Below are 25,768 nucleotides of genomic sequence, written 5' to 3'. Positions count from 1 at the left end.
ACTCGCCATTTCAAGCCGGTGTCACCCTTCCTTACTTCCTTTTGCGTGTAAAGATTCAACGGAGCCCACTGTCAAACCTCCGCCATGTCCCCTAGGCAGATTCCGCTTGGGATGGCTGGGAACAAGCGTATTTGCTCAATCGATTCTTTATTTCATTTAAGGTCAATTTTCCCAAAAAAAAAACATATTTTTTTACGCCTCTAAGTACCTATATTTAAAATTTTAAACAAAAAATTGACAAAGTCCTATTTTTCAAGATTGGCCTAATATTTGCCCGACTTCAAAAGAACATCGGGTGAATTTTTCAGTACGGTTCACACGTGCAGCACTTTTTCGGGTTTTGTTTTCGATTTTTTAAATACTTAGAGGCGTAAAAAATATGGGTTCTTTGGGAAAGTTGGCGTGACCTTTAACCCTTTATAAGGCAGTGGCAACTATATTGCCACCAACAAATTATTTTTTTTTCTATTTATTAACAAGAGCTCTACTTATTATTTCCCATGTAGTGGCTGTATTTGCTTCCTAAAAAAAAAATTGAAATGTCAATTTGAGAACAGTTTTTTTACGAACAGATCGTAAGTTTCGAGTGAAAGAAGGATTAAATGTGGAAAAGGAGAAGATATATTTTCTCCCGTTGGTATTAATTATTTTGAATCTCCTGTGTTAGATTATTACGTAATTAGCGTGAAAAAAGCTTTGACTTTCTGTACCTATATTTGGTTTTTGGATTTTTGATGAAATTGTGATTTTTCCCAAGGGGCACAAGAGCGCAAAAAAATTTGTTTTCACTTATAATACGTTTTCGTGCCTTAATTTGACTGGTTTTACGTAAAACCTAATTTTTCAAATTCTTTTATTTATTTTTGTTGTTGCCTGTTTTCCCGCTTGCCGACAGTGGCTACTATATTGCCACCAATGTTGTCCCGCTTGACGGGCAGTGGCAACTATAGGTCATTGCGCGCGGCAAACCTAACCTCACTATTTTGACAGGTACTGGTCCTTTTGTTTACGTTTCGGACTTAGAATTTTTTTGATTCAAATTAAATCTGCATATTTTACGATGCTGAAGACATTCCGTACATTCCGCATTCAAATATTGTTAATTATCGATAAGTTTAGGTAATTATCGATCAGAAAATTTAAAAAATGATAGAAGTATCTCAAAGTTAAAATAAAGTCGTCTGTAAACAACAGGACCAGTACCTGTCAAAAGTCGTGCGTGACGTCACTGTGTAATGGAGTATATTGCCACCAATTTTTCAATGTTTCTGAATTCTCGCTTAACTTTTCAAAAGGTCCTAAGTAACATTTTTTTCGTGATTTAATTTGAGTATTGCAATCAACAGATTAACATGAAATACGTTGATTGCATTATTCAGATTAAATCATGAAAAAAATGTTACTTAGGACCTTTTGAAAAGTTAAGCGAGAATTGTTTAAAGTATAACAAACATACATTTGAGTTTAATACCATGTCAACATTGTTGTTTTTGTTAATTTATTGTTTAGATTCGGCTGCCTTATAAAGGGTTAAGTGGTCTTGTTGTGTAGGGGTTATCACGCCTATCTAGAGAGAAGGAGGTTGAGAGTTTGAGTCCCCCCAAGACACGTGGATTTTTTTTCGCAAATTTCATATCAATTTAACCATTTCGAAACATGTGCTGTGTATATGCACAGCCAAGATATTTAATAAAAAAAATATTTTCGTACGGCCGAGTTGCCGAATAATATGCAATTAATTAAAATAATTTCTCCCGTGCAAAGCTTAATGTTTTATCATGCTATTTGGAACTACGATGAAATTAAATATTATTCTCAACTCAAAAGTGACGAAAATTTAAATGGTTATAAACTTTAAGGATTCGGAGCCAAGTTATATATTTCAAGACAAAATTTTCAAAACGACTTATCTGCTTTTGTAAACAAAGATTCAAACGACGATTTAACGAATCTGATAGCTCTCCCATGCAAACCAACACCATCAACAGGTAGTGGAAACCTTCACCTATCTATTGGTGGTGTTGGTTTGCGTGGGAGAGCTATCAGATTCTTCAAATCGTCGTTTGAATCTTTGTTTACGAAAGCAGATAAGTCGTTTTGAAAATTTTGTCTTGATTTAACGGTCAAATAATTTTATAGGTGTTATTTTTTTAATAGCGCAATTGTAAAGGAGGATTGTGAAAGTTTCCGCCCAACAGTACATTTAAAACATACTTTGTTGTTGGGTGTCGTTCCGCTGAGGGCCAAGTAAATTTTTTCTTTGAAAAACTAATATGAATCCTCACTTTAAACCTTGTTTAATAATTTTCTTCAAATTCATTGATAAGTCTTGGGCTACGAATAAACCCAGCGATTTGTGAGAACACCCCGTCCCATTCCAACCATTTTATAGCAACAACATCGCATCGAAATAATCAGCCATCCGAAAAGAGTCGCAAACACTTGACCCCAATATAATGGATCATTTTATGGACCCACTCCTTCGTATACCCAAACCAGTCACGTCACGAAGAGCATCAACAAAGTATGTAGGCAGCTCCATTACAACAAACTTCTTGTCATGTCCGTCCTTTCGTTCCTGGTTGTCGTGAAGGTTCACATGCAAATCTCTTCCACGGGAAATTACATTTTATGAATTCCACCGCATGTGTACCCTTCAACTTTTGGGGGTGGTAAATTTAATGTTCCACTTGGTTGAAGCTTTTGTCACGTTTTCTTGCATAACCCGGCAGGATAGCGGAAGAATGGGAACGTTTTCGAAGGTTACCATCTATTACATTTGTTCGTGGATCAAATGCGACGAACAACAATGTGGGCCCTGCATATACTGGCAAAATTATGTGAGGAAAGTTTGAGGTTGACTCAAATATTCATGGACGTGGGTGTGCATTAAAATAGCAGCGTGAAATTGCAGCGATGGATCACTTCAAGTATTTCTGGTATGAATACAGGTAAGGGTCATTTGTAAGCATGGATGTTGATTTACCTCATTAAATCCCAGGAGTAAGAATTCTTCCGTCCCGACAACTTGTTGAAAGTTCTGCAAAGCATAACGATGTGAGCGTGAGTGAAGCTCCTTGCACGAGTGGGCATCTGAAAATGGAAAGGAAAGGGAAATGATGTATCAGTTGAAGAAGAACAAATGAGAGGCTTTTATCAGGAGTCAGCACAAGCAGGCAGGACGCGGAAAGAGCATTACGTGCGAATATGGCATAAAGCTGTTGCCGCTCTGCTGGATGGAAGACAATGCTGGGCCTCCCACTTTCCGCATGACTCTGGGGGAAAACATGCATCAGCATTGTGGTTGAAACGTGACATGTAACTACTGTTGAATAATGTATGAGAGTACCAAATTTCCTGAATGGACGGGAAATGGGAAAATGGAGCGCACGATAGTGATTGTGAATGGAGCCAGCCCCATAACCAACCGGAAGTGAAATCGTTTATATGCTTCAGTGGAAATTGATGATCTATAGATTTATATTTGCAGTTAGTTGGACGTGCCAGACGTTCCATATTCAAACTAGACGACTTCCGTCAACAATATTATTGATATAATTCCAACGTATCAGATCAACAAAGTCTAGCCGGAATTGCTTGATTAAATATGAAATTTGGATTGGATTAGGATTTTATTTTGATTGGAATTGGATTGAATTTGGATTCAATTTAGATTAGATTTGCATTGGATATGTGTTTGATTTTGATTAGATTTTGATTCTATTCGGATGGGATTTGGATTGATTTGGATGGGATTTTTATTGGATTTGGGTTGGATTTAAATTGGATTGTGTTCGGTTTTGATTTGGATTGACAATGGGTTTGGATCGAAATTAGATTGGATTTGGAATAAGTTAGGACTGGATTGGGATTGGATTTGGAATAAGTTTGGATTGGATGGGGATTGGATTTGGATTTGTTTCGAATTGTGTTTGGATTAGATTAAGATTGAATTTGATTAGGATTTGAAATACGTTTGGACTGAATTTTTATTGAATTTGGTTTTTATTTGTATTGGATTTGGACTGTGTCGGATCTCTCCATTATTGTGGAACTGTTTTTTTTTGTTTTGACTCGATCTTTTGATACACTTTAACACGACTGTCTCAACACTGAACCCGGATTTACCAGTCAGTGCTCGCTTTATTGTTTCCGCTCCATTTTCTGAAAAACTGTACAAGCACATTTTGTAGTACTAGTGCGATTATTTTGATTCCTGATGCACACATATTTGAAATGAGTACGTTTTTCATATATAGTTTATTAACGACGAGAAACATCTTTTCCGTTATATTTATTTTTTTAGTACCTATACTTTCTACAGACCGGATGTCGATTGAATTTGAATTAGATTGGATTGAATTTGGATTTGGGTTGGACTGGATATGAATTGATTTGGGTTAAATGGATTGCGTTGATAGGATTGGTTTTAGATTGAATTGGATTTTCATTTTTTCATGGATTGGATTCGGATTTAGATTAGGATTTAATAAGATTTTAATTGGATATGGATTAGATTTAGATTGGTTTTATATGGGAATTGGATTGGATTTGGATGGGATTTTGATTGGATTCGTATTGGATTTGTATTGGGTTTGAATTGGATTTTGATTGGATTTGGACTTGGATTGGATTTAGATTGCATTTAAGTTTAATTTGGAATAAGTTTGGGCTGAATTTGGATTGGGTTTAAATTTGATTTGGATTGGTAATGGCTAGATTTGATTTGGATCCATTTTTGATTGGATTTGGATTAGATTAAGATTCGATACGGATGGGATTTTGTTGGGATTTTCATTGGATTCGGGTGAGATTTGGATTCGGTTTGAATTGAGTTTGGATCGGATTTAGATTGGATTTTTATCGGATTTAGATTGGATTTAGATCAAATTTAGATTGAATTTGGAATAAGTCTGGACTGGAAGTGGATTTTATCTGGATAGGATTTGGATTAAATTAAATTAGGGTTGGATCAAGATTGGATTTCACTTCGAGTTAGATTGGATTTGAGTAGAATTTGGATTGAGTTTGTATTGGATTTCAATTGGATTTGAGTTGAATTGGATTTAGTTTGGATTCGGATTGAATTTGGATTGGATTTAAATAGAATTTGGATAGGACGGGATTTGGAATGAATTAAGATTCGATTCGGATGGGATTTTTATTGGATTTGTATTGGATTCGGATTGGATTTGAGTTGGGTTTGGATCGGATTTTGATTGGATTGGATTTAGATTGGATTCGAAATAAGTTTAAACTGGATGTGCATTTGATTCGGATAGGATTTGGATTTAATTTGGTTTGGATTAAGATTGGATTTCACTTCGAGTTCGATGGGATTTGAGTAGAATTTGGAATAAGTTCGTATTTGTTTTCAATTAAGTTTGGGTTGGATTCGGATTGTGTTTGGATAGGATTTTAATTCAATTTGAATTAGGTTTGGATTAGATTTGATTGGATATGGATTTAATTATGATTGGATTTGGATTCAAAATCGATACCGATGGGATTTGGATTGTATTTGGATGGGGTTTGGATTTGATTTGGATGGAATTTTTAATGGATTCGGATAGGATTTGGATTGGATTTGGGTTGGATTCAGATTGGATTTGAGTAGGATTTGGAATGAGTTTGGACTGGATTTGGTTTGAATTTAAATTTGATTTGGATTGGGTTGGAATATGTAATGCATTGGAATTGGAAGGATTGAAAAAAAAAAGAAATTTGAATTGGATTTTGATTGGTTTTGGGTTGGATTTGATTTGGGGTTGGATTCGATTTGAATCGCATTTGGATTGGGTTTTGAGCGGATTGGGATTGTATTTGGATTGGATTTGAATTGTATTTAGATTATATTTGAGTAGGATTTTGAATGAGTTTGGACTGGATTTGGATTGGGTTCAGATTGGATTTTAGTAGAATTTGGAATAAGTTTGGACTGGACATCCACCACGAGTTTGTATTGGTTGTGACGAAATCGAGGTGGTTGAAGAATTCGTGTACTTGGGCTCACTGGTGACCTCCGATAACAATACCAGCAGAGAAATTCGGAGACGCATCATGGCAGGAAATCGTACGTACTTTGGACTCCACAAAACGCTCCGACCGAATTGATTTGGACTGGTGTGGACTGGATTTTTATTGTATTTGGAATGGATGGGATTGAATTGGATTGGATTGATTCGGATGGGATTTGGATTGGATTTGGGTTGGATTTGGAATAAGTTTGGACTGGATCTGGATTGGATTCAGATTGGATTTGAGTATGATTAGGAATGAGTTTGGGCTGGATTTGGTTTGAATTTAAATTTTATTTGGATATTCCAATCCATGTAATGGACTGGAATTGGATGGATTGAAAAGATTGAAATTTGGATTTGATTTGGATGGGATTTTCTTCGGATTCGGATGGGATTTGGATTGGATTTGGATTGGATTGCATTTGGATTGGGTTTTAAGCGGCTTGGGATTGTATTTGGATTGGATTTAGATTGGATTTGAGTAGGATTTGGAATGAGTTTGGATTTGGAATGAGTTTGGATTTGGATTGGGTTTGGATTGGATTTGGATTAGATTTGGATTGGATTTGGATTGGATTTGGATTAGTTTTGGATTTGATTTGGATTTGGATTGGATTTGGATTGGATTTGGATTGGATTTTGATTGGATTTGGATTGGGTTTTGAGCGGCTTGGGATTGTATTTGGATTGATTTTGAGTAGGATTTGGAATGAGTTTAGACTGGATTTCGTTAGAATTTGGATTGGATTTGGACTGTTTTTGAATTTGATTTGGATTGGTGGATTGGAATAATATTTAATACGGATGGGATTTGGATTGTATTTGGATTTGATTTGGATTGCATTTGAAATAGATTTTTTATTGGATTCGGATTGGATTTGGAATAAGTTTGAACTTGATTTGGATTGGATTCAGATTGAATTTGAGTAGGATTTAGAATAAGTTTGGACTGGATTTGGTTTGAATTTAAATTTGATTTGGAATGGATTTGGATTGGAATATGTAATAGATTTGATTTTGATTGATTGAAAAGATTGAAATTTGGATTTGGATTTGGATTGAATTTCCATTGGATTTGGATTGGATTTGGATTGGATTTGGATTGGATTTGGATTGGATTTGGATTGGATTTGGATTTGATTTGGATTGGATTTAGATTGGATTTGGATTGGATTTGGTTTGATTTGGTTTGATTTGGATTGGATTTGAATTGGATTTGGATTGGATTTGGATTGGATTTGGATTGGATTTGGATTGGATTTGGATTGGATTTGGATTGGATTTGGATTGGGTTTTGAGCGGCTTGGGATTGTATTTGGATTGGATTTAGATTGGATTTGAATTGTATTTAGATTGCATTTGAGTAGGATTTGGAATGAGTTTAGACTGGATTTCGTTAGAATTTGGATTGGATTTGGACTGTATTTGAATTTGATTTTGATTGGTGTGGATTGGATTTGGATTGGATTAATATTTAATACGGATGGGATTTTTTATTGGATTCGGATGGGATTTGGATTGGATTTGGGTTGGATTTGGAATAAGTTTGAACTGGATTTGGATTGGGTTCAGATTGGATTTGAGTAGGGTTTGGAATAAGTTTTGACTGGATTTGGTTTGAATTTAAATTTGATTTGGAATGGATTTGGATTGGAATATGTAATAGATTGGATTTTGATTGATTGAAAAGATTGATATTTTGATTTGGATTTGGACGGGATTTTCTTCGGAATCGTATGGGATTTGGATTGGATTTGGGTTGGATTTGATTTGGGTTTGGATTGGATTGGGTTTTGAGCGGCTTGGGATTGTATTTGGATTGGATTCAGATTGGATTTGAATTGTATTTAGATTGCATTTGAGTAGGATTTGGAATGAGTTTAGACTGGATTTCGTTAGAATTTGGATTGGATTTGGATTGGATTTGATTGGATTTGGATTGGATTTGGATTGAATTTGGATTGGATTTGGATTGGATTTGGATTGGATTGGATAGGATTTGGATTGGATTTGGTTTGGATTTGGATTGGATTGGGTTTTGAGCGGCTTGGGATTGTATTTGGATTGGATTTAGATTGAATTTGAATTATATTTAGATTGTATTTGAGTAGGATTTGGAATGTGTCGGGATTAGATTTCGCTTGAATTTGGATTGGATTCGGATAGAATTTGGATTGGATTTGGGTTGTATTTGGATTGAGTTTGACTGTATTTGAACTTGATTTGGACTGGTGTGGATTGGATTTTTATTGTATTTGGATTGGATTGAATTTTGATTGAATTTGGATTGGATTAATATTCAATAAGGATGGGATTTGAATGGCATTTGAATTGTGTTTGGATTGAATTTAGATTGGATTTGGATCCGATTCAGAATTGATTTAGATTGGATTTCAGTAGAATATGGAATGAGCTTGGACTAGACTTCGATTGTATTTGGATTGGATGCGGATTGGATTTTGATTTTATTTGTATTTGGATTCGGATTGTATATATTTATTGGATTTGGAATAGATTTGGATCTAATTCGATTTAGACGAATTGGATTTGGATAGGATTTTGATTGGATTCGGATTGGATTTGTTTTTTTTAATTGGATTTTGATTGGATTGAAACTGGATTTGGATTGAATTTGGATTAGATTTAGATAAAATTTGAGTTGTTTTTGGTATAAGTTTGGACTGGATTTGGATATGAATTTAATTCTCTTTAGATTGGATTTGTCTTTGCAATGGATTGGAATTAGATTTGGATTGAAATTGGATTTAGATTGGTTTAGTTGTGATTGGATTTGGATTGAATTAAGACTCGATCGATACGGATCGTATTAGGATTGCTGCTGGGTGGGAATTGATTTGGGTTGGTTTTGAATTGGGTTTGGAATGGATTTTGGATTGTATTCGGATTTTGTATTGATTGTATTTGGATGGGATTTGGATTAAATTTTGATTGGATTTGGATTAGAATGTAACTGAGTATGGATTGGATTCGATTCGGATTCAATTTTGGGCTCGGATTGGATTTGGATTGTAATTTGAATCCCATTGGATTATAATTGGATTCGAGTTTGATTGGATTTTGATTAGATGGAGCTCTCCTGGAAGTAGTAAATTATATATACATATAAATTCATATATTTTAGATATTCTAAAACCGATAACAACCAATCAATGCATAGAATCATAAAAAGGGTTGTTTACTCATGCTTGCTAGCCTCTGGCTTGTCTTGTAGTCGTTTCTTGCAAAAATGGTAGGAGAAAACCAGCGGTTTTTGTCCACCTTTGATTAAACATAGCTACATGCTTGCCAATTCAATTCAATCTATATTAAAAAAAGTTTTACTTTCTAATCCTTAGTCCTTATATTAGCACTTGATTCTTATTTTATTAGATAGAAAAAATAGCTTTTTCCACGTACTTCATTTAATCAAAAGTTAATTCCGACAACATTAATCATTCCCACATCCTCTCAGTTTAGAAACCACTCACCGATCATGTTTGTGGAAAACGTGCCGACAAGTGTAGCGATTAATTACGAGTGTCAATCAAACATAAATGTTCGACAAAAAACTTCCCTCTTTGTACATAACCAACCAACAGACAGTGCTTTCCGTTCCACATGAAGCGCGGTGTCGATAGACACATTCTGCCAGCTTTCATCGGTATGTGACTCGGCCTTTTCCCACAGGGCCCGTAATCGTTGTTGAAGCTAACGATTCGAAGCTTCCTGTGAAGTGGCTCAACCAAGCTGAAAATATATCCATTATTCATGGAATTGTGCCGAATTTGCTTGTGATGTGATTTACTCCGTTTGGTTGATCCGCTGTCAATCTTCATTGAATTTGAAATGTTTTCGCGGGGACGGTAAATCCGACTGATTGGGCTTTTGTCGACCATTTGACTTGAATTGGGCCGCTAAAAGGTTTGGCGCTGAAATGATTTTATATTCTTTATCTTATTGATTCCCGTTGTTTCCAAAGACTTTGAGAAAGTTAATTCCAGACTATTTGCTTAATTTTATATTCAAACTCAAGAACATCCAAGATTGATCTGCTTTCCAGAATTGTTATGACCTGACTGTTTTTTTTAATTCTTATTCTTTTTTGGAGTCGATTACGTGTGACTCGAATGCAAGGCTTAATAGCGAACCCGTGCAACGCAGAGTATGTTCTGTTAGTTTATACGTATATAAAATAAATATGTGGACTTTTCGACAGATCTTCTGAGGAAACCATTCCAGAAGGAATTTTAGAACTTTTCAATGTTGATCTCGAATAAGTGTGGAAAATCTTGTGGATCGAAAAATTATCTAAATAAAATGAATTAAGGTAGGAATGTGTGAATTTTATATGAGCTTGTATCCTGCAAAATTTTTCAAACAATTATTTAGTATGAAATCAGGAATCATTAGACGAATATACCTTTTCTAAAATTCTTGAAGAGCATTAAAAAAATACAACAAGAAAAAAATCGCGGGACATGTGAATCAAAGATAGATTCGCAATAATTTTTTTTGCAAAAAAAACTACTTTTGCAGCAAATTTTCAAAGTATTCTGAAATAATCGTGTCAGAAGACAAAAAGCAAATATCATTACTGATTCAAACTCTCTCTAGATTGATGTTACCATGTTATCACTTTTGTAGCCTTAGGGTGGGTGGCTGCGCCTTGAAAATTTTTGGGAGGCATTTTTAAGCATGTAGGAAAACATTTTAGTTAACTTCGACTCGATAGTAACAAGTAAACTTTGATGACAAAACCCCAAATTTTAACTGGCTCTACAATGCCTCGCTCATCAAACTATAAAGAGTAATTATTAGCTCCTTACTACCAATTAACGGAACTACAAACAACGGAATTAACTGCTGTATACAAGCCAGACGGGAATAAATTTACTTTTATCGCACACGCAATTTGCAGATAATCCCCCATATAGATGGATGGTTTCCAAACCGTTGCTAGTAATACAAAATCGTTTTATAGCGTTGGTGAAAATGAACCCTCTTTCCACCCTTGCCGTACCACTAACTTTTATTGTTATGACTCCAGTGCAAAAAGCGAATGTGAAACCTACCTGCAAAACTTCGAATCCCCAGACAGTTGGAAGGGTGCAGCTGGCGCAACAGGAACTTGCAGCAAGCTTCCCGTACTGATTGAATCTGGAGCAAGCTGGACGCTGGAAGTAGGACCTGAGTAACAAAAAACGAGAAAATCAAACATGAAAAAATGAACATTCGACAAACAAGGAAACAACGAAACGGAAGTCGGGGTGTAGGTCGTCCCCGTTTTCCGTACCTGTACGTTTTCCTCGGTGATGGTGATTTCCCCACTGTACGCATATTCGATGAGTTGTTTCAACGATGATGGGTCGATGTCGTGCAGGGTGACGACGTCCCGGTTCCGTTCGAGCATGTCGTCTGAAATATGGGGGAAAATTGGAACGGTGAAAAATTGGATTGCAAGACATTCGATTTCAATTTGTGAAGATTGGTAGAATGCACTTTGAACTCGGACAGGATGGTGTGATGTCACTATAGGTGTCGATGAAATTGATCGGATTTTTTCAATACGTAGGGTAAAGTAATAAAGAAATACACACAAACAGTACATTCACCGTACTTGATGTAATGCAATGGAGACGCGTTATTCTTCACTTTAGACAGTACGATATTTTTTTTTGTTAGCGGCATATACCTTTTCTCCTGTAATTAGGGCAACTGTTGAAGTTCTTCATAACTTCGTTCTTTTAGTCGCAATAGAATCCAATACTAAAATAACCTTAATATTTCAGAAGCATAAATCTCAGAAGCACTCGAAGTTCAGTCCGAACACGTTAGCACTGCTAAAATTTGAGATCGATATTTCAAACAGAATTTTGCATTTTGAGACAAACTAACTTAACTCTCTACCAATTAGTCAAAGTAATGGAAAACATTCGATATTATTTGCTCCGAAATCCGGACACATTATAGGGGATGCTTCAAACTCCGGACACTTTTGATTCGAAATCCTGATATTTCGAATTTGGCGTAACGTTTCATAAATAAATCCGGTATCAGCTACAGTATCTGTAGTGAATGGCTTGAATACTATTAGAAAATATCTGCTTGATTTAAGAACTCCTCGTAAACTATGCATTGTCGGTAATAATATTGAAATTTATAATGAGACTCGATTGGAACATGCTTTTTAAAATCAAATACGAAGCCATACATTGCCCGAAATGCGCGTATCTCTCGAGAAACAAATAAAATAGGGGAACGGTTCGCCACTTCATCTCATAGCTCCTATTTCCATCCCATCAAAAACAAAGCAATGGAAAGGGATTTGGTTTGTTTATTATTTTTGTGATTTTTTTCAGCAGTGACTACGCATATTGACAGAAAGAAGCGACGAATTTGGTGCCGTATTTCTTTGTTTAGCGATGAGAAGGATATATGTACAGTGAGATGGAGATCGGAACAGTTCCCCTATTTAAATTACAGTCAACTCTCTACATCTCGATATTGAAGGAACAATCGAAATAGGGAGAGATCGAAGAATGGAAGAAGCATTGAAATGATTACTACAGTCCACTCTCTCGATGGTTTGCTTGGTGCCTTCAATCTACATACATTTTTGCTTTCTACCTCTTGATAACTCGATATTTCTCTTTTTCGATGTGCTTTGATCATATTTTGTTCAGGATTCTCTCTTCTTATGTCGAATCATTGTCGATATATTTAAATATCTATAGGCTACTAGCAGTGTTGTGCTGAATCATGATCAGACGATAATGATTGCAATTTTCATGTGAAAACTTTTCACGTGAAAACAGTAGGCGAGTTGTCGCCGGCGACAACTTCTCAAATTATGTACTCAAACGATAATATAACTATGATCAGCTAATTGTCAACAGTGCCGTTATATCTTCTATTTGGCGTTATGGTTTCATGGTAGTAAGGAAAAAGTGTTCAAAATGTAATGGTAAGTGCTTCAAATCAAGATACGATTATCAAACGATTCTTAATCGCTAGTAAGTTTTAATCACTTGATAATTTAAAAATAAGATCGCGGGTGAGTTTGATCATCCTAGATTTTTTGAAAATTTGATTTTTCCCAACCCTGGCTACTAGACCACCTTTCGACAATAACAAACACATCGAATACAAGAATTGACATTCGTTTTGTCGTCGTTTCTCATAGCAACGTGCTTTTTTTTATCTAATACCCATTTAAATTTGGCTCTTCTTATCTCGATAGTCTCTTCAATGAGATGTGGAGAGGCGACTGTAGATTGGAAAATGTTCGTTATTATGAAAAAAACTGCTACCAAACAAATGTCATATCTTGTTTTAGATGGGTTTGTTATTGCCCAAAGTTGGTCTATTTTCTTGAAAATCTGAAAACATCGACATAGCTAGAGTGAATCTTGAACAAAATATGACCAGAACACATTGAGATAGAGAGATATTGATGTAGGGAGGTTGTCGAGATGTAGATAGATAACATGTTTGTGGATTGAAGAGACCATGAAAATTATCGACATAGGATGAGATACCGAGATATAGAACATCGAGATGTGGAGAGTCGACTGTAATAATGTTATAGCAGCGTCTTCTAGATCTGTTAGTACCAGTGACACTGGATAATCATCTTTACGTGGTAAGGATATCCTAGCCACATCACCAGTTTCAGATAAATCCTTCTCCAATGTCAAAGTCCGGAGTAGGGAAAGGGGCGGGGGCAATATGCCCTAGCTAAGCAAACACTGCTTTATTGTCTTATTTGTAACGCTATTAATGAGTATTTTTACATTAAGCATCAGTTAAACAAGATAGTTGATGCCATTCAAAAATTGTCAAAAATCTCAATCATAATGATAATATTCACATTTCAAAAAAGTGGTGATAGGTATTTTGTTGCCGGAAAACTCATGAGGTAAAACGCCTTTTAGCTGGCAGCTCCTAGGGAACAAAGAATATTTATTGCGTAGATATCATAGAAAGGGTATTAAATCTTCCCAAATATAAAAATTGCATGTGCTGTCTAATTCAATAACAAAAATCGTTCATGTATACGCACAGCAATTCGGAAATTCTGCGTATTTTAAAGGAAAAATATTTAAAAAATCTGTGGGCACCTTTCTAATTTTATCAAAGCAAGTTCTTGGAGAGGGATCAATTTCCCCCGAATATTTCAAAAGTCGATTTTTGACAGCACTCCAAATATATCAATAACAACAATAATTTAAGGACTGTCATACATCAGTAAAGTTAAATACTATATTTCTGAGAGAGTATGTGTGGAAATCGCGTATGTTTATTTATTTTTGGCTGTGATACATCGGAAATCAGAATCAAGTCTTCCCTGTCTCCCCTATGTTTCATTGAGTTTTTCAACATATTGTCACCTATATGGATTCGCATTATGTGTTATACACATTGTACTTTGTTTCATCGTTGCTGTTCATATTAATGCTGAAGTTGTGGAGTGTCTTATTTTAATTCACAATGGCTTCAGTTAAGATAGCTCAAATCAATCTTTAGCATAAAAGAACAGCAACGATTACTCTCTGTAGATTTATGCAAATTGGAAATTCCCTAGTGGCTTTGGTGCCGGAGCCCTATTTTCGCAAGGGTACTTTCTATCTTGGTAACCTAGTGAACCCGGTTTTTGCTGCTTTCAGTAAAGAAATGGCAAACTCTCTTTCGTTGCTACACTTATCTCTGAACTAACAACCAGACCTCTATTGTTCGATTTATTTACCACATATGAACCATCCCCTACGGATGCTTTCAAACGAGTTGTCATATATTGTACTTCAAAAGGCATTCCGCAAATTGTTACCAGTGATACTAATGCTCATCACATCATCTGGGGTTGCTCGGATATTAATCTGAGAGGATCCAGCTTGATTGAATACTTAAGTAGTACCGAACTTGGTTTACTTAACAAAGGCAGTCGCCCAGTGGCGCCGGGAGTGGGTGGGACAAGTAGGACATGTCCTACGCATGAAAATACTTGGGTAGGACAGTCGAAGCATTGTCCTACCCATGATTATGGTCCTATGGTAATAAAATACCATATGAATTACTAAAAGATAAAATACTATTATTTGAACGTTTCAAATTTAATTAGATGTTTGAAAGTTTATTAGAGGTTAAACTGACAATCGTGGAGGTTTCGGGGATTGTAAAGGAAAACTCTATTCCGAAGAGCCTCTCAGAATCTGTGAGTAATTCTTTCTATTCCAAAAAGTTTCAATTATGTATTGAAATTTTCCAAGAAGTCTTGAAGTTTCTAATAGTTGCTCTTTCATAAAATTGTTGAATTTTTTCTGGAAGTACGTAATTATTTCTGCTAGTTAAGGGGGGCTCAGAGAATTTCTAAAATTTTATAATAGTTGACAGACTGACATGTGAATTGAACAAAAGTTTAATATCTAAACGAGAATATAACTTAGTTTAGACTGACTGTACTTGTCAATGGTTGATTCTCCGTGACTTATCAGAACGCTATGATCCAAGTGAATAAAGGTTGGTATTTACCGCCTATTCAGGATATACACGTTTCAGAGCGCTCAAATATAGATCAACAACGGCGCCAGTCAATTGGGAAAGGAGAGAAATATTAGTGTGTAGTTTTCTATGCTACTAGAGACCGAGAATTCCTTTGCAACAGAAGTATATATCAAGGATTCACTTAGAAAAGTGATGTAGTCTATGCCACATTATGTGATGTGTTCTTCTCCAGACCTCCTATTTATAAGGCAGCACATTCGTATGTGTGAAAGCAAGCTTATGAGAGAATTCGGAGTATCATTATTTTTGAGATTTTTTTTGTCTTTATTAGCGAGACATTCAATCCAAGGCTGGCTCGTCTCGTTTTTTGAGATTTCTGAAAACCCGTAAATGGTACTGAACACCCTGAAAGATTCTTGGACGATCATAAGCTTTACTGGTAGACCATAGCGATGTTTCTGAAGATTGCTAAAGGTTTGAATTCTTAGAAGCTGCATAGTGATAATTGATTGATGAAACCATTAAATATTAAAAAAAAACTACAGAAATCCATAACCACTTCTGGAAATCGTAAAGATATTTGAAGACATGCTTCTTGGAAATGATCTACGAACTCTGGAAGTGTAATGATTGTCTTAATAGTTATAGCGAGTTTTATAACTTATCCGAGGATGTCCGAAAAAAAAAACTCTTGAAATCCCAGAGGACCTCCAGAAAGTCCCTGAAATTCAGTTTTTGTCCTACCCACGTCTCGGAACGTGACCGCGCCTCTGCAGTCGCCCAACCTTTATGGCATCTAATAGAGCAGAGGGGTTAGACATAACCCTTTGCTCCAATAGAACCAGTTACGAAATGACGAATTGGCATGTGTCAGATGATGAATCTATATCTGACCATCGCTACATTTACTTTGATTTGAATTTTTGCGAGATCCAAGGATTTCCTAGTTGGCGAAATTCGCACGCCAAATGGCGACTACACTTGTTCTGTTGAAGAATCGTTAAAGAGCTTATTTGATATGCACTTCCCTGGATATGTCGATATAACATCTTTGGATGTTCCTGATGTCTTTTCATGTAACTTATGGGGCTTGGGCTCAAGCACGTAGAATCATAACTACTGAATCGATTCAATGGGCATTAAACAGTTTTGCTATCTACAAATCTCCAGGGGAGGATGGGATTCATCCCGTTCTACTTTAGAGAGGTTTTGAGCCTATCAAACATGTTTTGAAAAAGCTTTTAGTATGCAGTTTTGCTACTGGGTATATTCCTATATCCTGACGGGATGTCACTGTAAAGTTTATCCCAAAAGGAGGACGTGTTTCGTATGAAGAAGCAAAGAGTTTTAGATCCATCAGTCTGACCTCATTTCTTCTGAAATGTTTAGAATGTATTGTCGATCATCACATTCTTGATGACTGTTTAGCAAACATGCCTTTTCATGTTAATCAACGAGAAAGCATCCACTCAAAAGCAATCGTGCTTTCTTAGATATTGAGGGTGCTTTGTTGTGATGGGCTACCTAATATAATAATCAAATGGATTCACCAGATGCTTAAAAACCGACATCTCTACGATTAGGAAATTAAGCGATTAGGAAATTAAGTGTCTACGGATTTTTGTGGAAACTCGTTGCAGATACGATATTAAGATTACTCAATAATGGCGGTTTTCCTAGGGAAGATCCATTAATTACGTAACGCAAAAATTGGCCATTTTAAACTCCCTCCCCCCTATGTCACACTTTGATTTTTTTTGTATGGATTGTCACACTTCAATTAACCCCCCTCTGAGCGTTACCGTATTTGTGGATGATCTCCTACCTATGGATTTGCCGACGACTATCTATCATTGATAGTGGGTTTTTGCATTACTACCTTATTTGGCCTGATTCAAAACGCTCTTCAGGTAGTTGAAAGTTGGTGTTGCCAATATGGCCTTTCGGTTAATCCGAATAAAACATCTATATTGTTCTTTTCACGGAAAAACGTAACCGTAATGGTATTCGTCCATCACATCTTTTTGGTTCTGAAATCAATGTAACTGATCAGGTAAAGTATGTGGTTAATTGGGACAAAATTTTCCTTGCTCCAAGTGATCTCACACACGTAGTAGTTTTCCTTATATGACATTTTCAACATAATTCCCCTCGCGGGAAAAGTGGACATCTGGCTATTTGGAGAGAAGTATATGTCGGACAGTATTGTTTGTTACGCTGACGGCTCCCTCATCGAAGATAGAGCAGGTGCAGGCGTCTATTCGCGTGAGCTGAGATTGGAACAGTCGCACTCACTGGATAAACACTGCACTGTCTTTCAAGCGGAAATATTTGACATCATGTGTGGAGTGCAATTTCAATCTGCACTGCAGCAACGCATTATGGAAAAAGTAATATACTTCTGTTCAGATAGCCAAACAGCTATTAAAGCTCTCGCTTCGGCCAACTCAAGGTCGAAGCTAGTAATCGCATGTCGAACTCAAATTGAGGAACTGAATTCAGTTAATACTTTATACCTTATATGGGTACCTGGCCATTCTTCCATAGTTGGAAACGAATTGGCTGATGGGTTAGCTCGTATCGGAGCATCACATGACTTTATTGGTCCTGAGCCATCTATTACAATATCCAAGTGTTAGGTGAAGCTTTTGATCAACTCTTGGGCTGTCACCAGGGAATCAATATTCAAGCAACGCCTAACAATATACCCTTTGTCATTAACAGAGTTTGTTACTGACAAACGCACCTTGCAACAAGCCTTTGTCAGAACCTGAACACAATATGACAAGAATCATTTGCCTTGCATGCTCTGATATTTCCGAGAATACGAGGCTATTTTTGTAATCAGCGTTAGATTGTCGAATATTTCCATGAAAGTAGAAACTACGATAGCATAAAACCGAAATTTGCTCTAGAAAAAATGCAAAATAACGGAATGAAAATTAAGCAACAAAATTGTATTCTATTTTGTCGTGGACAAAATTTTTCGGATCTTTGTCATTATTATCTCCGACAAAAACAAAGCTTTGTCGTTGGTTCTCTTTTGTCGCTTGTTTCGTATGCGCATCGACGAAAAATTGATTCCCTGGCTGTCACTCAACACAAATGGCATTGGAGTAGTCTGGATTCATCAAACAAAATTGTACATCCGGGAGCCATCTCCGGCTTCATGAAAATCACGAAAAAAAAATTTGAGGTTTTGTCCGGCTTTCCGCCACTGTGCGTTGTGATAAAGAATGCCCTCTTCAAGTGCCTTTTTTAAACTTTCCCTTTGTTCTCCCATCCACATTCCTTTCCTTTTTAATCACTTCCTTTTCCGTCAGGTGTGTGACGAAAATGGTTGTAAAGGCGATGGCACAAATCTCCCAAATTGAGGTTAACGTGCCCCTGGACCCGACGTTGTGATACCCGATTCCAGAGACGATGGTGTTATATACAGACACGTGGAGAGAATAAAAGCAATTCTGGCATCACGGCCAGCAGATAAATAAATCCTGTGCGGTTGGCAACATAGAAATTTGTGAGAACTTGAAGTGATTTCAGTGTGAGCAGTTATTTCGTTTGCTCCAACTATATATTTTGTCTTCTTTAGCACATTGCCATATATTCAACAATAAACATGATTGCAAACAATATATATATGTAAATTGGCTATATTTTTTATAATGTTGATTACACTGCTTATCCTGCATTTAGTACCGATTGGTAATGTTTGTTTACTTTGCTCGTTTGGCCCGGCGTTTGACGGTTCGTTTGGTTCTTTTGGCTTTATTCTTCGCGGGTCTCTATCTATAAACAACGTCTCTACCTGATATGCATTCAGCACAAATCCGAAAAACCAGCGCTGTAAAACTAGCAGCACTTCTTACTTCCGACAGTTGAAATAATTCTTTTCTGGCAACCGTTCTGCATGATTCTAGCATAACATCAGAAAAGATCTTTTCATCGAAATGGAAACCAAATTGATTTTTATTTCACATTACAGTACAGCTCGATAGGTCTGAGCAAACTTCATTACACAGGGGAACGGTTTGGCACTTCACCTCATTTGGTTTGTTTCTTATTTTTGTAATTTTTTCACCAGTGAGCACGCGTGTTAGCAAAAAGAAGCGACGAGATTGGTGCTGTATTTCTTTGTTTTGCGATCAATATATGTTCAGTGAGATGGAAAACGGAACAGTTCCCCTATATCATCAAAGAATAATAAAAACATCGAAAATACTTGTCTATGGTTTGATAAAAAACATTCGAAAGCTTTTATGTCAATGTTTACGTTGTCATAAGTATGGCGATAGACCACCCTTTTCAAATGTTACAAAAAGTGTCGGAAGTAAAAAAATATCGCTATTCGGATTGGTGCTAGACCCCCAATATACACCCGATTCTTTTTTAACACGGGGGATGCATTCCGTGTAAAAAAAGTTTTTAGTTCAAAATTTGAAAGTCCGTATAAAAAAAGTTTTATGATTTCTCGACAAATCATGCAAAATGGAGCAACTTTGTAAAAATTTTGTATGGGATTTTTTTACACGGCCGTGTCCAAAATAAAAAAAAATTCATATAAAATTCTGAAGAACGTATTAGAGATTTTAATTACATTTTTCTGGTATTTTTTCCCGGGGAAAATTCAGAAAATATTCAGAAAATATCGTTTTGAAAAATCCAGGGGAAACTAACGAAAGAAAAAAATCGCTACGTCGCTACTATAAATTAATCTCGGTTTGACGCCAAAAACATTGCTGCCGAGCAATATTACGACACCGGTGATTTTCGGACCTGCGCACGGTGGCTAAAATCGTGTTTATTTCATAGTACCTTTATTATGTGATTTAGCGTATTGGCGACTTAGCTTAGAGACATTCTGTCAGTAATTCGATGCGCTTCTTTAGAGGTATTCAGCCTTATAATCAATCCCCCTAAAATTGAGATGATTATTTTTTTGTACAATTTACAACATGCAAGGTCTTCGCGAGAGTTGTAGCAAAAGTTCGCCTGAAAAACTTTGTCGAAGACACCAATTTTGTAATTTCATTACTTTTGGAGATTTATTGCTTTTTATGTCAACAAGCTTTGAACATGTTCGACATATAAGCATACAGGCATATGGAGACGCATGGTGCGCTGATTCATTAACTCCTTGTGATGGGAGATTGATGTTGCTTTAAATAGTAGGAAATGCTATTTGATGAAAATTCCTTACATTCGCTTAGAACTTTACAGTTCAGGTAATAATTTAAAGCTCATTACTTGTATTTTGTTATGCGTATGAGATTGACTGCCACAATTGGCCCGTTGTCAAGTTGCAGTTAAATCAAATATGACTTGAAAATTCAGTGAAACTGTTATAACCTTTTAATTTTTCAAGTTTTTAAGTCGCAATAGCCACCAAATGGCGTATTTTGTTATTATTTGAAATGAAAATAAAAATGAAAAAGATATGATGAAAAACCCATTTTTAAGAGGTTGTCAGCGTAAAACGTAAAAAATCTCCAAAAGTAATAGAATTACGAATTTGGTGTCTTCGACAAAGTTTTTCAGTGAAACTTTAGCTACAAGTTTTATGGAGAATCAAACAGTATGTGTTGTGAAATGGAAAAAAATGTTTTTATTTTATGCATTAATTTACTGACAAAATGTCTCGAAGACACCATTACGCTAAATTGCATAAGGCCGATACAAATATTTAAAATCTATTTTGTCTGCCCCTCCCCCCCTCGGATTTTTTTGCCAAAAATAATATTTTGAGGGGGCAACAAAATAAAATTCGGATAATTTTTAGGATTTTCAAAACATTCTTTAACAAATCCGAGGATTTGTTTTTATCATTTGCATTTTAATATTTATTTTTTATTATCCCCCTTTGACCTTTCGGAGACCGGTAGGACAAAAAGTTAATTAAATATTTGTTTCATTTCATTTATTCAGACTAAGGCCGAAGTGGCCTGTGCGGTATATAAGAGTCTTCTCCATTCGGCTCGGTCCATGGCTACACGTCGCCAACCACGCAGTCTACGAAGGGTCCGCAAGTCATCTTCCACCTGATCGATCCACCTTGCCCGCTGCGCACCTCGCCTTCTTGTGCCCGTCGGATCGTTGTCGAGAACCATTTTCACCGGGTTACTGTCCGACATTCTGGCTACGTGCCCGGCCCACCGCAGTCGTCCGATTTTCGCGGTGTGAACGATGGATGGTTCTCCCAACAGCTGATGCAACTCGTGGTTCATTCGCCTCCTCCACGTACCGTCCGTCATCTGCACCCCACCATAGATGGTACGCAGCACTTTCCTTTCGAAAACTCCAAGTGCGCGTTGGTCCTCCACGAGCATCGTCCAGGTCTCGTGTCCGTAGAGGACTACCGGTCTAATGAGCGTTTTGTAGATTGTCAGTTTGGTACGGCGGCGAACTCTATTCGATCGGAGCGTCTTGCGGAGTCCAAAGTATGTACGATTTCCAGCCACTATGCGTCTCCGAATTTCTCTGCTGGTATCATTTTCGGCAGTCACCAGTGAGCCCAAGTACACGAATTCTTCTACCACCTCGATTTCGTCACCACCGATGCAAACTCGCGGTGGGTGGCTCACATTGTCTTCTCTTGAACCCCTTCCTATCATGTACTTCGTCTTCGACGTATTGATGACTAGTCCGATCCGCTTGGCTTCCCTCTTCAGTCTGATGTAGGCTTCCTCCATCTTCTCAAAGTTACGTGCCATAATATCTATGTCGTCGGCGAAGCCAAATAGCTGGACGGACTTATTGAAAATTGTACCACTCGTGTTAATCCCTGATCTTCGTATTACCCCTTCCAAAGCGATGTTGAATAGCAGACACGAAATACCATCACCTTGCCGTAACCCTCTGCGGGTTCTGAAACTCGAACTACGCACATCACCCGATCCATCGTCGCTTTGATCAACCGTGTCAGTTTATCCGGAAATCCGTGTTCGTGCATTAGCTGCCATAGCTGGTCCCGATCGATTGTATCATATGCGGCTTTGAAGTCGATGAATAGATGATGTGTGGGCACGTTGTATTCGCGGCATTTCTGCAGTACCTGGCGAATGGCGAACACCTGGTCCGTGGTGGAGCGTTCGCCCATAAAACCCGCCTGGTACTGCCCCACGAACTCTCGTGCAATTGGTGCTAGTCGACGGCATAAAATTTGGGAGAGTACCTTGTAGGCGGCGTTCAGCAATGTGATTGCGCGGTAGTTGCTACAATCCAGCTTATTGTAGATGGGACACACGACACCTTCCATCCACTCCTGCGGCAACACTTCCTCCTCCCAAATCTTGGTAATGACCCAGTGCAGTGCTCTAGCCAGTGCCTCACCACCGTGTTTAAATAGCTCTCCTGGTAGTTGGTCAACCCCAGGGGCTTTGTTGTTCTTCAGCCGGCCAATCTCCTCCTGGATTTCCTGGAGATCCGGAGCCGGTAGAATTATGTCCTGCGCGCGTTCCCCAGGTCTATCATCATACCGCCATCTTCGTCTGCCACATCGCCATTCAGGTGCTCTTCGTAGTGCTGCCGCCACCTTTGGATCACCTCACGCTCGTTCGTAAGAAGGTTCCCGTTTATGTCCTTACACATATCAGGCTGTGGCACGTGGCCCTTACGTGAACGGTTCAACTTCTCATAGAACTTTCGTGTGTTATTAGCGCGGTACAGTTGCTCCGTCTCTTCACGGTCTCGATCTTCCTGCTGACGCTTTTTCCTCCGGAAAATCGAGTTTTGTCTGTTCCGCGCCTGTTTATATCGTGCCTCGTTTGCCCTCGTGCGGTGTTGCAGCAATCTCGCCCATGCTGCATTCTTCTCTTCTACTAACTGCTCACATTCGCCGTCATACCAGTCGTTTCTCTGATCCGGGGGCACCGTGCCAAGTGCAGCGGTTGCGGTGCTACCAATGGCGGATCGAATATCTCTCCAGCCATCTTCAAGAGTCGCTGCGCCTAGCTGCTCTTCCGTTGGGAGTGCCACTTCCAGCTGCTGCGCGTATTCTTGGGCTTGTCTACCGTCTTGTAGCCGCCCAATATTAAGCCGCGGCGTCCGACTTCGACGCGTGTTGTACACCGTCGAGAGTTTTGAGCGCAGGCATACTGCAACGAGGTAGTGGTCCGATTCAATATTCGCACTGCGGTAAGTGCGGACGTTCGTGATGTCGGAGAAGAATTTACCGTCGATTAGAACGTGGTCGATTTGGTTTTCCGTTTCTTGGTTAGGTGATCTCCATGTGGCCTTGTGGATATTTTTGCGGGGAAAGAAGGTGCTTCGGACTACCATTCCGCGGGAGGCTGCGAAGTTTATGCATCGTTGGCCGTTGTCATTCGATACGGTGTGCAGACTATCCGGTCCGGTGACCGGTCTATACATTTGTGCGTTCATGTCACCGATGACGATTTTGACGTCCCGCAGTGGGCATCCATCATATGTCTGCTCCAGCTGTGCGTAGAACGCTTCTTTCTCGTCGTCGGGTCTCCCTTCGTGTGGGCAGTGCACGTTGATGATGCTATAGTTGAAGAAACGGCCTTTAATCCTCAGCTTGCACATCCTTGCGTTGATTGGCTGCCACCCAATCACGCGTTGGCGCATCTTACCCAGCACTATGAAGCCGGTTCCCAGCTCGTTGGTGGTGCCACAGCTTTGGTAGAAGGTAGCCGCTCGATGCCCGCTTTTCCACACTTTCTGTCCTGTCCAGCAATCCTCCTGCAGCGCCACGACGTCGAAGTTGCGGGGATGTAATTCATCGTAGATCATCCTGTCGCAACCTGCGAAACCTAGCGACTTGCAGTTCCATGTTCCAAGCTTCCAATCGTGATCCTGTATTCGTCGCCTAGGTCTTTGCCGATTATATCGAGTCGCATTATCTCTTATATTGTTCGTAATTATTGGTTTTACAGGCGGCTTATTGGGCCTGCGCAAACCTCCTGTCTCGTCGGAGGGCCGTCGTGTCAGGGCTGTTTAGCGTCCCACCTAACACCAGGACTTGGGCTTGTGCGCTTTGAGCGGCACACGGTCGCTTTGGTGGGGCCTACTTGCGGATACATGCAGCTTTTTATAGGAGTTTAACAGGGCCCACTGTCAAACCCCACCACATCCTAGGCAAGCCCCACAACTCGCAGATGGCCTGGGGAGGGATCGTCAAGCCCTTGGACATAGTCCCTGCTGCCCGAATTAAATATTTGTAACGGCCTAATAAAGGTACGCGCTAAAACACGATTTAGGCCTCTGCACTGTGTGGCGCACACCTCTAGTCCGCAGAACTTACACCCACATACGTGGGCCTCTCTCTAAGAATGTACTGCTAACATTTTCACCATTTTCTTGACATGGTAGAAATAATTATGTTTTTCGAACGTAGTGACATGTGACGTAGTGAAGAACATAGTGACTATTCTCAATACCAGTACCATTCTCAGTAACTGTATTCAGGGTTGTAAATATTCGGCAGCACTGGATGAAGGTGATGTTTTTTTATTTCATTTTTTTATTTTCTTCTTGCTTTGAAATCAACATAACATTCCCGGAGAGGCAGAAAAGTAAACAACAGAACTAACATCACCCACCGCGCCGCGAAGATGAAATTTACCACAGCAAAATGTACACATTCACCCAGCAAATTGAAAAAATTCACCACGCGTTTAAATGGGCCAGTTCGGTAAGGCGCGAACTGAGCAGCCTGTCAGAGCGACTTGTGAGTGGCCGAATGCGAAATTGAATGGTCGGTGTTGGAAATGATTTTTCGACTGCACCCAGTCGCACTCACCACGGCGGCGATGAAGGCGACTGCAGATTATACTGAGATCCATGTTTTTCACTGCATTGACTGTGAAATATTTCTACCCTGACTGTATTGATCGATTTCTCTTCATCGATTTTATATTTCCGTAATAACTCAATTATTTCAAACGCTACACCCATGATTGTTGGTAAAGCTATGTCCATTTAGAATCCGGAATAATTTATTGTATTGCAGCGGCACGAAAAATGACCGCTACATGAATTCTTTTACAGCGGTTTGTCTACCTAGGCGCCCACTTGCTGTGGTATAAATTTCACGAAGTTTCGTGCAGCGTGTCAAAAATTATTCCAGATGGAAGCCGAAAGGAGAGAAAAAAGTCTGCACACCCACGTTGATAATCCTGTCATCGACGATGGAACCTACGTCAAAATGGATTTCGGACAGCTTCCTAGCCAAAAATTCTACATGGTGACGGCACGAGGAGTAGTTCCTGCGAAGTTTAAGTTTGCTT

The 25,768-nt window shown here is 38.4% G+C and overlaps 1 protein-coding gene across 4 annotated transcripts in view; it reads right to left on the bottom strand.

Annotated features, from left to right (window-relative positions):
- Positions 1–25,768, bottom strand: part of LOC134212731 (kelch-like protein 17) — a 123,937-nt gene that overhangs the window by 6,241 nt on the left and 91,928 nt on the right. For all 4 annotated transcript variants that reach the window (XM_062690832.1, XM_062690829.1, XM_062690830.1 and 1 more), the window contains 3 exons: positions 11,314–11,435; positions 11,093–11,207; positions 2,987–3,093 (listed from right to left, as the gene is read on the bottom strand). In XM_062690832.1, the coding sequence (XP_062546816.1) occupies positions 2,987–3,093; positions 11,093–11,207; positions 11,314–11,435 (344 nt within the window). The remainder of the gene's footprint in view (positions 1–2,986; positions 3,094–11,092; positions 11,208–11,313; positions 11,436–25,768) is intronic.

This window comes from Armigeres subalbatus, chromosome 2 (assembly GCF_024139115.2).
Source record: "Armigeres subalbatus isolate Guangzhou_Male chromosome 2, GZ_Asu_2, whole genome shotgun sequence".
In the NCBI taxonomy this organism is placed as follows: Eukaryota; Metazoa; Arthropoda; class Insecta; order Diptera; family Culicidae; genus Armigeres; species Armigeres subalbatus.
The sequence above is the reverse complement of the archived record's forward strand: the minus strand, read 5'-3'. Positions and strand labels throughout refer to the sequence as shown.